The 17569-nt window shown below is 40.2% G+C and overlaps 1 protein-coding gene across 1 annotated transcript in view; it reads left to right on the top strand.

The window, feature by feature from the left end:
- LCLAT1 (lysocardiolipin acyltransferase 1) overlaps positions 1 to 17569 on the top strand; it is a 200226-nt gene that overhangs the window by 43846 nt on the left and 138811 nt on the right. Inside the window, exon 3 of the mRNA XM_007938810.2 lies at positions 6696 to 6842. Coding sequence (XP_007937001.1) covers positions 6696 to 6842 — 147 coding nt within the window. The remainder of the gene's footprint in view (positions 1 to 6695; positions 6843 to 17569) is intronic.

The raw sequence follows: 17569 nt of genomic DNA, 5'->3' as shown, positions 1-17569 counted from the left end.
GGTATTTTCACGCAAATTCTTCTGCTAGTTGGAGTTTAGTCCACTTCTATAACCTTCCCTTTAAGGCTCAGGGGTCCAGGATTATCTTCTGTGTCTGTTTTAATTGGTTTCCCTTTTCTTTGTTGAAGAGGGTCTGTGCAGTCTTTCTGCCTAGTCCGCCATCTTGCCGGAACTCAATAACCAATGGTGGTGAACAAGAAGTTGAAGCTGCACTGAAGGACCTGGTGAAGAGGAAATCTCCAGGAATTGATGGAATACCCATTGAGATGTTGCAGCAAAGGAATGCTGTGCTAGAGGCACTCACTCGTGTATGCTAAGAAGTTTGAAAGACAGCTACCTGGCTGTCTGGAAGAGAGTCATATTTATGCCCATTTCAAAGAATGGTATACCACATAATGGACATTATTGAACAATATCATGCAAGTAAAATCTCGCTTAAGATAATTCCAAAAGCGGTTGCAACAGTGTATTGACACAGAACTCCAGAAATGCAAGATAGATTCAGAAGAGGATGTGGATGAGGGATATCATTGCTGATGTCAGAGGGATCTTGGCTGAAAAGCAAAGAATACCAGAAAGTTGTTTAGTTGTGTTTTATTGACTATGCAAAGGCATTCGATTGTGTGGACCATAACAAATTATGGATAATATTGAGAAGAATGAGGATTTTAGAACACTTAATTGTGCTCCTGAGCACATAGACCAGGAGGCTGTCATTCAAACAGAACAAGGGGATACCGCATGGTTATAAATCAGAAAGGGAGTGTGTCAGGTTTGTATCCTTTCACCATACTTAGTCTGTATGCTGAACAAATAATCTGAGAAGCTGGACTACATGAAGCAGAATGTGGCATCAGGATTGGAGGAAGACTCATTAACAACCTGTGATAAGCAGAGGACACAACCTTGCTTGCTGAAAGTGAAGATGACTTGAAGCAGTACTGGTGAATATTAAAGACTACAGTCTGCCGTGTGGATTACACCTCAACATTACATGAAAATCCTCACAACTGGACCCAAAAGCAGCATCACAATAAATGGTGAAAAGATTTAAGTCTTAAGATTTCATATTACTTGGTTCTACAGTCAGCACCAATGGAAGCAGTAGTCAGTATATCAGACAACATATTGCACTGGGGAAATCTGCAAAAGAATTCTCTAAAGTGCTGAAGAGTGGAGATGTCTGTTTGAATACTAAGGTGCACCTAACTCAAGCCATAGTATTTTCAATTGTTTCATATGCATGTGAAAGCTGGACAATGAATAAGAAGACTGAAGAAGACTTGATGCTTTGAGCTGTGATGTTGGCGAAGAATACCGAAAGTATCAAAGATTGCCGGAACTAACAAATCTGGCCCTGGAAAAGTTCAGCCAGAATGCTCCTTGGAAGCAAATATCATCAGACTTTGTCTCACCTACTTTGGTCATGTTGTCAGAAGGGACAGTTCCCTGGAGAGGGTTATCATGGTTGGTAAAGTAGAGTGTCTGCAAAGAAAGGGAAGACCCTCAACGAGCTGCCTTGACCTAGTGGCTGCCGTCATGGGCTCAAGCATAGCAAGAATTGTGAGGATGACGCAAGATCATACATTGTTTAGTTCTGTTTATATAGGGTTCCTATGAGTTGGAATTGACTCGATGGCATCTAACAACAACTAAAATAACTACATGGGGTATACAATTTCCAAACCACTGGAGTAGAGGTAGGCCGACTATTTTTCTATAAAGGACCAGATTGTAAATATTTCAGACTTCTCCATACAGTCTCTTTTGCAGCTCTTTTAGTGTGTCATTGTTACACAGAAGCAGCCATATATAATATATAAACAAATGGTTGTGGCTGAATTTCAATAAACCTTTGTGACTGCACACTGAAAGTTGGATTTCATACAATTTTCATACATCATCAAATTCTATTCTTTTTGACTTTGGACCATACAGAATGCAACAGTATTGCTCACCCTGGCAGTGGAGAATAAGGGTGGCAGGGACCAAAGACAACCTCTTGACATCTTCTTTATCATGTACCTATTCAAATGAGGGGGAGCTCTGGCAGCATAGTGCCTAAGGCACTTGACTGCTAACCAAAAGGCTGGTGGTTCATACCCACCAGCCCCTCCTTGGAAGGAAGATGGTGCAATCTACTTCCGTAGTGATACTGCCTTGGAAACCCAAGGAGGGGTCACTATGAGTCAGGTCTGACTTGATGGCACATAACAACAACACAACATCTAAATGAGGATATTAAAAGCTGATTAAAATTAATTATGGGAAATGCAAATTATAACTACTACACCTCGATTGGAATGGCTAAGATTATAAGGACCCCTAAGACCTAGTATTTATTGTTAAGGATATAAATAGAATAATTCAAACTTTCATATATTGCTGACATGAGTGTCAACTGGTACAATCATGAAAAACTGGCACTGTTTACTGAAGCTGAACATAAATAAACACTATGATGCACCAGTTCTAATCCTGGATATATGTTCAACAGAATTGAGTGTTTATGTTCAACAAAAGACATATATACCAGAATATTCATATCTTATTCCTGATATTTGAGAAATCTCCATCAAGAATATAAATCAGTTGTGCCATATTCATGCAATTGACTACACAAAAATACAAAGAAAGAAATACTGCTAAACCCAATAGAATGAATGACTCTTATAGACAAAATATTATTCCAAAGTTTCCAAAGACAAAAGTACCTACTCTGTGATTCATTTATATTATTTATGGTGATAACAAGCAAAACATTGGTTTCCTTTAGGGTATAGAGAATATTACTGTGAGGAGGGCCTGGGGAACATTTTGAGATGCTGAAAATGTTCTATATCTTAATCTGGGAGGTGGCCATTACACATATAGATATATTTAACAATTCATTAAGCTCTAAATTTGAACAGTTAATATCTGCACACTTTACTGGAAGTTTTACTTCAATAGAAAAAGTTAAAAACAGAAGCCAACCTTATTCTCTAACCTCTTGTTTGCAGTTATGTCATTGTTGTATTCCAAATTCTTACTTACTTAATAACCTTTCTGTACACCTTGCATTCTTTTCCATTTCTCTTTCTGTTTTTGCCAATATACTACTCTAATTTAGTCATTGTTCTTTCAGAATACACTTGATGTTTAATGATGTCTTTCCTATTCATTCTTCAATGTTCTTTGGTGGCATAGTGCCTAAGGCATTTGACTCCTAACCGGTTGGTAGTTCAAACCCAGCAGCCGTTCTGTGGAAGGAAGACTGGGCAGTCTACTTCTGTAAAGATATACCACTTTGGAAACCCAGTGGGGTTCGCTATGAGTCAGAATTGACTTGATGGCAGTGAATTTGGAGTTTTTTGGTTATTTATTCTTCTATTCCAAGATTATCTTAGATATTCTCACTTTTAAATAATAATAATTATTATTATAGTCTTTATCCTTGAAGAGATCAATCATGAGAGAATAGAAGGGCTGTGTATGCACAGGGAGACAGGAGAGCAGGAGTGCATGGGAGAGAAGGACACAAGGAAGAAGTAACTATAGGGAGGAAGTGGGAAGAGAGCTGTTGCATTGTAGGAAATTGCAATCAGTGTCATCATACATTGACATGCTGTATGGAAAATGAATTTGCTCAGTAAGTTGTCACCCAAATCACAATAAATTTTTTTTAAAAAATAGTAATAATTTTAGTCTTTAGAATCAAATAGCCAGATTCTCACAGGCGTTCATGCCATTGGTATTACATGAACTAATGAATTATAAATTTGGAGATCATTGGCATCTGAGTTGAGTTCACAAACATCCATCTCCCCATTTCTTCTCACTTTTGTAGTTATTTTCATGTGACTCCTGAAAATCTATTAATTCTATTATTGTACATTTTTGTTTTCTCTTGTTAGTAAAACCTTTCTTTCTTTCATTTTGTTACATTTTTATTGATAAAATATCCTTGATTTTATTTTAATTTTGTAATCATAATAGTTATATATTGAACACTATGCTAAATGTTCTTACCTTATTTACTTTTCTCAGCAAACCTTATAGCATAAAGAGTATTACAACATTATGCTTATTTTATATTTAGGGGCAATGAGGACAAAGGGCTTACAGCCAAATACCTGATATGTTGTCAGAGCTGTGATTTTAACTCAGACAATGTCATTCCAGAACGACACTGCCTACATGCTACATTCCAGAACCTACATTCCTGAACCACACTGCCTACACTGTGGGCCTAAACATACTCAAGTGAAATAGGAAAGATGAGGGAAGAAATAAGTTTGTAATCAAGTGCAATAAAGGTGCATATGACAGGCGATATAGTGGATAAGTAGTAATTGGTGAATTAGTGGCAAGACTTATACACTAAACAGGATTTTTTTGTATCTGCTTATTTAAATTTATAGAATAGAATATAATAGTTTGGATTGATTCAAACAAAATAAATTCCTGCAATTTTTGTTTCAAATCATCAACAATGATTTTATAATCTGACAAGTTGCACTATACAGAGAATGCAGAGGATTGAAGGAAGACTCATTAACAATCTGCGATATGCAGATGACAAAATCTTGCTTGCTGGAAGTGAAAAAGACTCGAAGCACTTAACTGATGAAGATCAAAGACTACAGCCTTCATTATAGATTATACCTCAACATAAAGAAAACAAAAATCCTCCCAAGTGGACCAGTAAGCAACATCATGATAAGTGGAAAAAAGGTGGAAGTTGTCAAGGATTTCATTTTACTTAGATCCACAGTCAGCACCCATGGAAACAACAGTCAAGAAATTAAATGATGCATTGCCTTGGGCAGACCTGAAAAAGACCTCTTTACAATGTTAAAGAGCAAAGATGTCACTTTGAAGACTAAGATGTGCCTGTTATGGTATTTTCATTAGCCTCATATACACGTGAGAGCTGGAAAATGAATAAGGAAGACCAAAGAAGAATGAATGCCTTTGAATTGTGGTGTTGGCAAAGAATATTGAATGTACCATGGACTGCCAGAAGAATAAAGAAATCTGTTTACATGAAGTACATCCAGAATGCTCCTTAGAAGCAAGGATGGCCAGACTTCGCTCTTGTACTTTGGTCATGTTGTCAGAGGAATCAGTCCCTGGAGAAGGATGTCATGCTTGGTAAAGTAGAGGGTCAGCGAGAAGGGGGAAGACCCTTAACGAGATGGATTGACATGGTTACTGCAACAGTGGGCTCAAGCAGAATGAGGATTGTGATGATGGCATAGTTCCATGCAGTGTTCCATTCTTTTGTGCATGTGGTTGCTGTGAGTCAGAACTGACTTGACAGTACCTAACAACAACAACAATTGTATTATCAAATGATAATAGATATTATTTTATTTGTGTTGTTTGCAGTGAACCACCACTCATCCCTGCTATTTTATCCCTGAAATAATAAAAAGTGTATTATAATGATGCACGTGGCAGTAGTGGAGATGGGCTCTTGTGGATATCCAAGAAAGGGATCCATAGTTAGGCCATAACTTGTGGATTCTAAAACTAACTTTTGCCTGAATCAAAATCGGCCTTAGGCACCTCAGCAGCAAGTTTGTAGATCATCATTACAATACGCTGTCTTTAACTAGCCTCTGCTGCTTCTGTCTCTGTGTCTCTTTTATGCTTATCTATTTGATTTTATATGGAGCTCTGGTGGCACAGTAGTTAAAGCATTGGGCTGCTAGCCAGAAGTTTCATGGTTCGAACCCAACAGCCACTCTGCAGGGGAAAGATGAAGCAGTCTGCTCTGTAAAGATTTACAAACTTTGGAAACCCTATAGGGCAGTTCTGCCCTGTCCTACAAGGTCCCTATGAGTTGGAATTGACTCAGTGACAGTGGGTTTGGTTTTTTATCTGACTTTATAGTGTCAGTTGTTGGTCCCAGGTAAAATTTCTGAAAGAACCTTTGGTTGGCCTTGATAGTTTGATGTTTGGGCCACACTTTCTATGCTTCATAGGCTATCGAACAAATGGTTGGTTGGCTGCCTTAGATCAGGTATCTACCATAATATTATAGTCATTTGTGTCCATGGGCCAATGGATGGTGATGTAAAACATGTCTGTCTAGAGCTACCTCTTCAGAAGTAGGGTTGATTTGCCTTAAAGACAGGAAATGTGACCACATTGTACACTTTGGTTAATGTGTTTCATAGCAATTGCACATTTTCCCTTTTAAATAAAATCTTAAGAAGTGGGTAGCACTGAAAATAGCAGTTGCATTTAGAGATTGAGTAGTACAGAAGGGGAACTACTAAAGAGAATGCTTATATACATGATTTGATAGCAAATATTTGCTTATAAACCTGACAGTAAACCTCACAGCACATAACTCTTATGTTTTAAAAGTAGCTTGATTAAAGTGTCTGTTTTGTTAGAATTTTTAAAATCTTGGATGAGTTACTGAGAAATAGGGTTTTTTTTTTTTTAACCTTAATATTTTAAGAAATAAGTTTGACTTGAAAAGAGGTTTTTAAGATGTTTACAAACTCCAGGATTTACCAAATCCCTTTAAGAACATTCTTTGGTGTATGTATCATTTGGCCCAAAATCAGTTTAAGCTATATCAGGAGATGCTTATCATTATAATAAATAATTTGTAGTAAAACTAAAATACTGTATTCAATGATAGGTGGATATTGGAAATTAAAATTGTGTTTAAATGCTTGTTAAATTGATCCTAGGTTGGGCTATGCAGGCTGCTGCCTATATCTTCATTCATAGAAAATGGAAGGATGACAAGAGCCATTTTGAAAACATGATTGATTATTTTTGTCATATCCGTGAACCTCTTCAACTCCTCATATTTCCAGAAGGGACTGATCTTACAGGTAAGGTGCCTGGGTTTGGATCACCAAATTTTAAATAGGAAGAAACTTAGAAGTTACTAAGTCTAAATTTATTCCTCAGAACTCAACACAAACAAGATTAATGACCCCCACCTTAAGGTCACTCGGGTAATCAGTAACACACGAGAACTCAGAACTCCTTGTTGGTTCCCAGCCCATTAAATTATAATAGACAACACCAAGAGGCCATTATTATACATTCTCATCATCCTAGAGTTCTATATTTTAATAATACTGTAGTTGAATGTGGGAGAAGAGCTTGGAAAGGAAATAGTACTTGGATTCAAACATGCAAAGTTTAAAAACATTTAATACCCTGATTATTTCAAGACAGATACAATGGAATTTGTAAAGGATGAAGGTATACTGCATGAGAGAAGGTAGACTGAAGCAGAAGAGAAATGAAATATAAAAATCACAAATGGTTTGGAGAGGTAGAATGCAAATTTGTCTTTCAAATCTTCAACACTTAGACGGAGGGCAACCCTTACACTTAGAGAGAAGAACATATAAATGAAAATACTAATTCATAGTGTATACATACTAATTTGTGGAACTCATTAGCCCAAAAGAGAGTTAAAGATGAAAAATCACATTATACAAATATTTAATAAGTGAGTGGGTGAGTGAGCTTTAAGAGGTTATTAAGGGAAATTAAGGTATTTTGGAGAAACATTTACCATTGATATCAAGGAGATCTTTGACTGATCTGTGGCAGACAAAACTGAGCTAACTGAACCATAGCAATTTGTACTACTAGGCATATCTCTAAAGATGTATGCTTACTATATAGTATGTGTTTGATTTTTAAGGTGAAAATTCAAAGAATAGTTGGATCGAAGAGTATTATACTGAGGATAATAATTGTCACATATTGTTTAAGCTTGAAAATGTGTAATTGGAAATTGATTGATTCCCAGAGGTAAACTATCATTAGTAAATAATAGTGTAAAAGCATACAATACTATTTAAATTTTATAATACTTAGAATTTATAATATTTATGTTTAGGTATTGAATATCACCTAGGTTAGAATGCAGAAAGTCATTTACTGAAATGATAGATTGATTTTATTTTGTTGTTGTTGTTATTATGTGCCGTTGAGTCAGACTCGACTCATAGTGACCCCTCCTTTGGTTGCGGAGACAGTGTCACTACGGAAGTAGATTGCCCAACCTTCCTTCCGAGGAGTGGCTGGTGGATTTGAACCACCAGCCTTCTGGTTAGCAGTCAAGTGCCTTAGGCACTATGCTACCAGAGCTCCTAGTCTATCATTAAAGCAACATAAAAAGAAGTCAGGGGAGAGCACGAACACAGTATTTTATTTTAGAATACCAAAAATGCCCACTAAGGAAGGCAAGTTCGAAAGTTATTTAGTGATTAAAAGTTAATTGGGGAAGATCAAAAAAAGTTCATGTACTGCTGGTTCTTTGGTACATTAATGATAAAATGTTCATACATTAGACATTCAGAGCCTATAAAATGTTTTAAACTTTTTCATTATATATATTTTTCTCAGGTTTCTCTTTTAGGTGATAAATTTGACATCTCGGTTCATATTTTTAGAGTACAGATTGTTCACTATTACATGATATAGTTGAATATTCTTTAAGTTAATATGATATTTACTGTGTAAGATCAACTTTCAAAAACCACATTATTTGCTAAGTAGAGAGAACAGAATGATTTTGTAACTTAAATTTTTTTTAACAGGATTATATAGTTTTATTGATTTGGAGAAAAATTAAGTTAGCAAAATATTTTCAATCTTGAAAAAGTATATGAATTTAAAGGTATTTTAAATTACTGTAGTTACCTTTAAAATGCAGATTTTTAAGCCTAACAAGAATGTTTTATAATCCTCTTTAAGTTATAAATTGTTGTTGTTAGCTGCCATTGAGTTGATTCTGACTCATAGTGACTACCAGAAGAACAAACAAATCTGTCCTGGAAGAAGTGCAGCTGAATGCTCCTTGGAAGTGAGAATGGCCAGACTTCCTCTCATCTACTTTGGTCATGTTGTCAGAAGAGACCAGTCTCTGGAGAAAGGATATCATGCTTTGTGTAGTAGTTAGGGTTGTTGTCAACTTGGCTGGGCCTGGTTGAGTGAGTGGGCAGCTGGATGTAGTTATTTCCCATGGTGAGACTGGCAAATCAGTTCCATGGTGGAATCTGCTAGAGCAGCTGAGTAGCTGCTTTAGGGATGTGGTCTGCTTCCCATATATAAGAAGCAACTTTGAGGAAGGTCTCCAGTATTTGGCACATTTGAACTGTGCATGTAGCTGAGTCTTCATTCAGTAGCTGTGTTAGACTGGGTTCTCTAGAGAAACAAAACCAGTAAAGCTTATATGTATATGTATGTACAGGGAAATTTATCTTTGGAAAATGGCTTACACACTTATAGAAGCTGGCAAGTCCAAAGATCCTGGATCAAACGTCAAGCTGGAGGCTTTTCCCAACTCTTGCAGCCACAGGGGCTGAGGAGCTCAAGGTTGGCAGGCAGTACACTGGCTATTGACTCCAACGAGTGACAAATCCATGATCTCCAGGCTGAATGGTGGATTGTTCATTCACAGACAATTGTAGGCAGCACCACAGAATCCTGATCCACAGAAGAATGTCTCTTTTCCCACAATGTCCATAGATATACAGGAAGCAGGCCACATTCCTAGGGAAACTCCCTTTCAACTGATTGCCTGCCCAAACATAGTCATCTGATCCCATCATGGGAATAACCACATCACAGTAGCTTAAACCACACAGAATTGTGGTCCAGCCAAGTTGATACACAGCTCCAACTATCACAGTCCACCCTTGTGAACTTGGCAGTTGTACACTTCTTCTTAACCATATATAATCTCTAAATAAGAACAATTATAAAGTCATATTTGCACCTAACATGATATGCTAACACACATACAACCAAAATGCATTAACCTTACTTACATTTCAAAATTCATAGCAGAAGGAAACAAAAATATTTGATGCACATATACAATGAAGAAATATAACAATCACAGTCCTCGTTTCTGCAGCTGGTCACGTGGTCGTAGCTGATATTCAGAACTACCTTCTTCCACCACCCATTCTGTATTTCCCTTGCTCTCAGCAAGCACCTCAGCTGGTCGTGGTTCTTTGCCTGGTGGGATGACCCAAACCTTCATTCCTGAAGGGTCTGGGCCATTAGCTGTCATATCAGAATTGGTTTGCTGTAATTTTCCATTGACTTTAATCACAGGGCATGGTAGTATTAAGAGACGTCCTAAAGAATCTCCTGTATTCCAGACATATTCTCCTTTACCTCCATTATGTAAAGCCAATCCAATTTTCCCTTGGTAATCAGGATCTATCACACTAGATACTACAGTAATGCCCTTCTTTTTCTGTTGAACCAGAGACATGAGGAAGCCAAAATGGCCAGGTGGCATTCTTAATTTCCAGTTCAGTGCAATCACTATTGTGTCTCCAGGTGGAAGTGTTCCTCCTTTTGGGACTAAGATCTCCAGACCTGCAGAGTATAGGGTAACAGGGACAGTAAGCAAAAATTTTTTGAGTGGATCACTAGGAGTAATAGTGGTTCCACTCCTGTTTCCACTTCTTGGTTTCTGGACCCATGAATCCTGGCTATTTATTGGAGAAACAGAACCATATATTGGATGCTAGTTTAGAGCATATACAGCCCCCTGGAGAACATTGACCCAACCCTGCAAGATATTGCCACCTAGCTGGCACCATATTTATGTTTTTAAGAGGCCATTCCATCGTTCTATCAAGCCAGCTGCTTCAGGATGATGGGGAGCATGGTAAGACCAGTGAATTCCATGAGCATAAGCCCATTGCCACACTTCATTTGCTGTGAAATGAGTCCCTTGATCCAAAGCAATGCTGTGTGGGATACCATGACAGTGGATAAGGCATTCTGTAAGTCCACAGATGGTAGTTTTAACAGAAGCATTGTATGCAGTGAACACAAATCCATATCCAGAATACGTATCTATTCCAGTAAGAACAAAACGCTGTCCTTTCCATCATGGAAGTGGTCCAATGTAATCAACCTGCCACCAGATTGCTGGCTGATCACCCCAAGGAATGGTTCCATATCGCGGACTCAGTGTTGTTCTCTGCTGTTGGTAGATTGAGCACTCAGCAGTGGTGGTAGCCAAATCAGCCTTGGTAAGCAGGAGTCCATGTTGCTGAGCCCATGCATAACCTCCATCCCTGCCACCATGGCCACTTTGTTCGTGAGCCCATTGAGCAATGACAGGAGTAGCTGGGGAAAGAGGACGGCTGGTTTCCACTGAACGTGTCATCCTATCCACCTGATTGTTAAAGTCCTCCTCTGCCAAGGTCACCTTTTGGTGGGCATTCACATGAAACACAAATACCTTTACTCCTTTGGCCCATTCAGAGAGATCTATCCACATGCCTCTTCCCCATACATCCTTATCACCAATCTTCCAGTCATGCTCCTTTCAAATCCCAGACCATCCAGCCAAGCCATTAGCCACAGCCCATGAAACTGTATATAATTGCACATCTGGCCGTTTCTTATTCCATGCAAAGTGAACAGCCATATGCATGGCTCGAAGTTCTGCCCATTGGGAGGATTTCCCTTCACCACTGTCCTTTAAGTAAGTCCCAGAAAGGGGCTGCAGTGCCACTGCTGTCCACTTTCCAGTGGTACCTGCATATCACGCAGAACCATCTGTAAACCAGGTACAAGTTTTCTCTTCCTCAGTCAACTTATCATAAAGAACTCGCCATAGGTGCAGAGTGGGAGAGGGAAGGTAATGTGACTGGAGTGGAGACCATAGGCATTTGGGCCACTTCCTCATGCAACTTGTGCCTTCAGGTCCTGCTTGAACCCGATCTCTGATATACTACTACCATTTAATGATGGAGTGCTGCTGTGCACGTCCAACTTTATGATTCTATGGGTCAGACAACACCCAGTTCATGATGGGCAACTCAGACCTCATGGTGACTTGGTGACCCATGGTTAGGCGTTTAGTCTCTACTAAAGCCCAGTAACAAGCAAAAAGCTTGTTTCTCTAAAGGAGAGTAGTTACCTGCAGAGGATGGCAGGGCTTTGCTCCAAAACCCCAAGGGTCTGCATTGTGATTCACCAATAGACACTTGCCAAAGACTGCAAACAGCATCTCTATCTACTACAGAAACTGCAAGCACCATTGGATCAGCCAGATCATAAGGCCCAAGTGGCAGAACAGCCTGTATGGCAACCTGAACCTGTTGCAGAGCCTTCTGTTGTTCTGGGCCCCACTCAAAACTAGCAGCTTTCCAAGTCACTTGATAAATAGGCTGCAGTAACACACCCAAATGAGGGATATGTTGCCTCCAGAATCCAAAGAGGCCCACCAGACATGCCTCCTTTTCAGTTGTGGGAGAAGCCAGATACAATAACTTATCCTTCACTTTAATAGGAATATCTCGACATGCCCCACACCATTGGTGCCCTAGAAATTTCACTGAGGTGGAAGGTGCCTGAATTTTTGTTGGGTTAATTTCCCAACCTCTAGTATGCATATGTCTCACCAGTAAGGCTAGCGTCATCGATACTTCTTCTTTACTAGGTCCAGTCAGCATAATGTCATCAATATAATGGACCAGTGTGATGTCTCATGGAAGCAAAAGGCAATCAAGATCCCTATGGACTAAATTATGACATAGTGCCGGGGATTTAATATACCCCAAATGTACAAACAGCAGAAGATAAACTAGATGAATTGGACCTTCTAAAATTTCTATTTTTATGTCCTTCCAAAGACTTCTCTAAAAGAGTAAAAAGAGAACCTACAAATTGGGAAAAAATATTCAGCAATGACATCTGACAAGGGACTTATCTCTAAAATTTTATAGAAAACTCAAATATCTCAACAACAAAAAGACAAACAATCCAATTTAAAAATGGGCAGAAGACATTGAATAGACACATCACCAAAGAGGATATTCAGATGGCCAACAAACACATGAAGAAATGTTTGTGATCATTAGCCATTTAAGAAAAAAAACAAACTCACTGCCATCGAGTTGGATCTGACTCATAGCGACCCCTCCTTGGGTTTCCTGCCCCAGCAGTAATAGCAAAGTCCAACAAGACAGAAAACAAATGCTGGCGAGGACGTGGAGAGATTGGGAATCTCATACCCTGCTGGTGGGACTGTCAAATGATACAACCACTGTGGAAAGCAGTACAGCAATTCCTTAAAAAGTTGGAATTAAAAATATGATTTGATTCAGCAATCCCATTACAAGGGATATAGTCTAAAGAAGTGATAGCCAGGACAAGAACAGATATATGCACACCCATGTTTCTCGTAGTTTAAGAAAATGGCTCACACACTTTTAGAAGCTGGCAAGTCCTAAGTTCCTGGAGCATACGTCAAGCTGGAGGCTTTTCCCACCTCTTGCAGCCCCAGGGGCTGATGAGCTCAAGGCTGGCAGGCAGTACACTGGCTGTTGACTCCAACGAATGACGAATCTAAGATCTCCAGGCCGAATGGTGGATTATTCACTCATGGACAATTGTAGACAGCACAACAGAATCTCAATCCACAGAAGAATGTCTCTTTTCCCAGGATTTCCATAGATATACTGGAAGCAAGCCACACCCTTAGGGAAACTCCCTTTCAACAGATTGCCTTCTCAAAACATAATCATCTGATCCCATCATGGGAATAACCACATCACAACAGCTTAAACCACACAGAATTGTGGTCCAGCCAAGTTGACACAGAACTCCAACTTTCACAGTAGCCTGCCATTCTCTCCCGATCTTGGGACTTTCAGTGGACTTGAATTAATGGCCTGCCGTGTGGTTTGGTAACATCAAAATGGTGGTTTGTTGACCTTGGGCTTGTCAGTCTCAGCAGCCAGCAGTATCTGAGTGAAGAAAAGCCTCCAGCTTTAGTGAGCCAGGAGCAAGAGGCAGAGCTGAAGCCCAGTGTCGAGGGGTTTTCACCCAGACCCTAAAACCCAGCACTGTGAGCTCGGACTTCTAGCCCCCAAAACTGTAAGAAAATAAACTCCTGTTTGTTGAAGCTATCCCATTTGTGGTATATCCTTGTTAGAGTAGCACTAGTAACCAAAACACTTTGTTAGGGGGTCAGTGAAAAAGGGGAAGACCCTAAACGAGATGGATTGACACAGTAGCTGCAACAATGGGCTCAAGCATAGCAAAGGTCATGAGGATGGTGCAAGACTAGGCATTGTTTCATCCTGTTGTGGTCACTATGAGTCAGAGCTGACTCAGCAGCCACTAACAACAACAATTAAGTAAAATCAGTTGTGTCAATCATGTTTTGCCACCATCACCTATTTCTGTTGCCAGATTTTCCATCCGCATAATCTTTTGGTCATTTTCATACATAGATACACACACATCCATATATGTATATGTGCACATGTGCATATATAATTTTAAACTAAATTAGAAAATTAGGATTATACTCTTCTTTGTATATTTTCCTACTTATGGTAAGCATTCTCTCACATCATTATGCTTTGAAGATGTCTATTTTAAAGGTTGGGTAGTTTCATATTATATTAGCATACCATAATTTTGAGTTCCGTTTCTCTCACTTGGAAAGGAGAACTGTTTCCAGGTTTTTACAATTATATACAATTAAATACCCTTGCACTTTGTCATCTAATAAATATGAGTGACTATATTAACAATATGTGGTAGATATTATCCTCAATATAATGCTCTTTGATTCAACTATTATTAGAATATAATATATTCTAATAATATAGCAAGTATGTATCCTTTTTTTTTTTTTTTTTGAGGAAGAAAATGCTTATTTTATTTTATAGAACACAGACTTACTGGTTGTTCTATATCCCTGTGAAGTATACAATGAGATGACCTCATCACAGACATCAAATAGAAGCCTAAGGGAAAGGCTCTACCTAAGATGATCTAAAAACCCAATGTTAACTAAACTTCATGAACTAAAACTATAGTACTTCCCAGAAGTCAGGCCCCTGAGCAGTCAACTAAAAATAAAAGGCAGGTAGCTCTAACTCCATGGAAAATAGCCAACTTTTACCCATCTTCCCTTTCTGCAGCCCTTCCTCTCCTTCAAGGAAAAAACAAATTGAGGGAGAAAAGTTTCTCCATACATTAAAGATTGCCAGGCATGTGGGCTTCTGAAGGCAGTCAGCACAGGGAAGAATTGTGTTATCACAAAACATCTCTGCTGAAGGCACATGTTACTTTAGCTGAGAAACTGCTCTGTACCATGGTCTATAAGCAAGGCTTTGGGAGGAAAAATTTAGACAACTCAAAAGACTAATTACTTTAATAAGCTTTAAGAGTTGTACTTCAAGAGACAGCTGCCAGCCTGCAGCCAGCTATAGACATTCTCTGGCTCTGTGTTTGGGCTGCTCTACATTATAATTGGGAGCTCTGGAAGCAAAGTGCCTAAGGCGTTTGACTGCTAGCCAGAAGGCTGGCGGTTCAAACCCACCAGCCACTCCTCGGAAGGAAGGTTGGGCAATCCTACTTCCGTAGTGATACTGCCTCGGAAACCCAAGGAGGGGTCGCTATGAGTCGGGGCCGACTCGATGGCACATAACAACAACAACACATTATAATTGTCAATGGCCTCTACCCAGTTCTCAATGTTAGCCTAGTGATTACTAGCCTAGCTCTGTGTATGTATGCATGTATGCATGCATATATGTATGTGTTCTAGTTATCTAGTACCACTCTGACAGGAATATACCACAAATGGGATGGCCTTAACAAACAGGAGTTTATTCTTACGATTTGGAGGCTTTTAAGTACAAGTTCAAAGTGCCAGGCTCAAGGGCTGGGTGAAAGCCCCTCAACCTTGGGGTCCAGCTCTGCCTCCTGCTCCCAGCCCACTGGAGCTAGAGGCATTTCTTCACTAAGACAGCTACTGGCTGCTGAGGCTGAGAAGCCCAAGGCTGATAAGTAAAAAGGCACAGTCCCAATATTACCAAACCACATGGCAGGCCATTAACTCAAGTCCATTGTAAGTCCCAAGGTTAGCAGAGCATAGCAGGCTGCTGAGCAATGACACAACTACATGCAGGGTCCAAGCGTGCCATAAACTAGAGACCATTCTCAAAGCTTCTGCTTATATACAGGAAGTAGACCACATACCCAAAGGCAGCTACTCAGCTGCTCACAGTAGATTCCACCATGGAGTTGATTACCAGTCTCATCATGGGGGATACTACATCCAGCTGCTCAGCCACTCAACCAGGCTTAGCCACATTGACACACAAACATAACCACCACAATTCCACCCCTTGTCAACTTGGCATCTGTACAGATCTTCAATGGGTGGTATCTGTACATGTCTGCTCCACTGGGTGGCTCCAGTCCCCTACTTCCTGAATGGCGATCTCACCCTTGGCCTGGCAGGGCCCTGTTCCTCTCCCTCTTGGGCATGGCAGCCCTGCCCCCTCACTCTTGGATAGCAGCTGTGGCTCTATCCCACTGGCTCACATGAACGAGCAGCCCCACACTCCAGAACCAAGTTGGTGAAGGCCTGACTCTTTGAAACTTAGGGGGCTGTGATTGTTCCACCTCCAAAGGACGTGGTCCTACCCTTTCAGGCTGAGGCAGCTCTGCTTCTGTTTCCTCAGTCTCTCCGCTTCTACCAATTAATGCCGAAGGCAACCCACTCTGCAGAACATCTTCCTGCACTAAAAACACTCAGCTTTCTTGCTCCGTGGGCCGGCCAAACCTGCTACTTCATTTTATGCCAGTCTTCTCTACCAATTAATGTCCGAAGGCAACCGACTCCGTCAGGAAGCTACCTTCCCAATGGCACCCAGCTTTCTCCTCCATGGGCTGGTAAGCCTGTTGCTGTCTCATGCTGGTTCTCTTAGCTCAGCTACTGCCGTCTGTCATGCCAGTCTCTAGTCTCTGCTCCTACCGTCTGTCATGCCATGTGCCGGTGTCTCTCTGCCAGAGTCTCAGGTCAAGAACGCACTCCACTCCGGTTTCCACATTTTAGGTATCTGTCTGAGCAGCACCCCACTCTCTCGGTACCAAATTCTGTTCTGGTTACCTAGTGCCGCTCTGACAAGAAATACACCACAAATGGGATGGCTTAAACAAACAGGAGTTACTTTTTATATTTTGGAGGCTTTAAGTCCGAGTTCAGAGTGCCAGGCTCTAGGGGCTGGGTGAAAGCCCTTCAACCTTGGGGTCCAGCTCTGTCTCCTGCTCCCAGCCCACTGGAGCTAGAGGCATTTTTTCACTCAGACAGCTGCTGGCTGCTGAGGCTGAGAAGCACAAGGCTGACAAGTAAAAAGGCACAGTCCCGATATTACCAAACTACACAACAGGCCATTAACTCAAGTCCATTGTAAGTCCCAAGGTTGGCAGAGCATAGCAGGCTGCTGAGCAATGACACGGCTACATTCAGGGTCCAAGAGTACCATAAGCTAGAGACCATTCTCAAAGCTTCTACTTATATACAGGAAGTAGACCACATACCCAAAGGCAGCTACTCAGCTGCTCACAGTGGATTCCACTATGGAGTTGATTACCAGTCTCGTCATGGGGAATACTACACCCAGCTGCCCAGCCACCCAACCAGGCGTAGCCAAGTTGACACACAAACATAACCACCACAGTATGTATGTATGTATGTATATATGTATGTGTGGTGGGTTCTTCTGGCCTTTTATATATATATATATATATA

The sequence above is a fragment of the Orycteropus afer genome, unplaced genomic scaffold, assembly GCF_000298275.1.
Source record: "Orycteropus afer afer isolate SDZICR_OR568_19922 unplaced genomic scaffold, OryAfe1.0 scaffold00054, whole genome shotgun sequence".
NCBI lineage: Eukaryota > Metazoa > Chordata > Mammalia > Tubulidentata > Orycteropodidae > Orycteropus > Orycteropus afer.
This window is presented reverse-complemented; position numbering and strand designations above follow the sequence as displayed.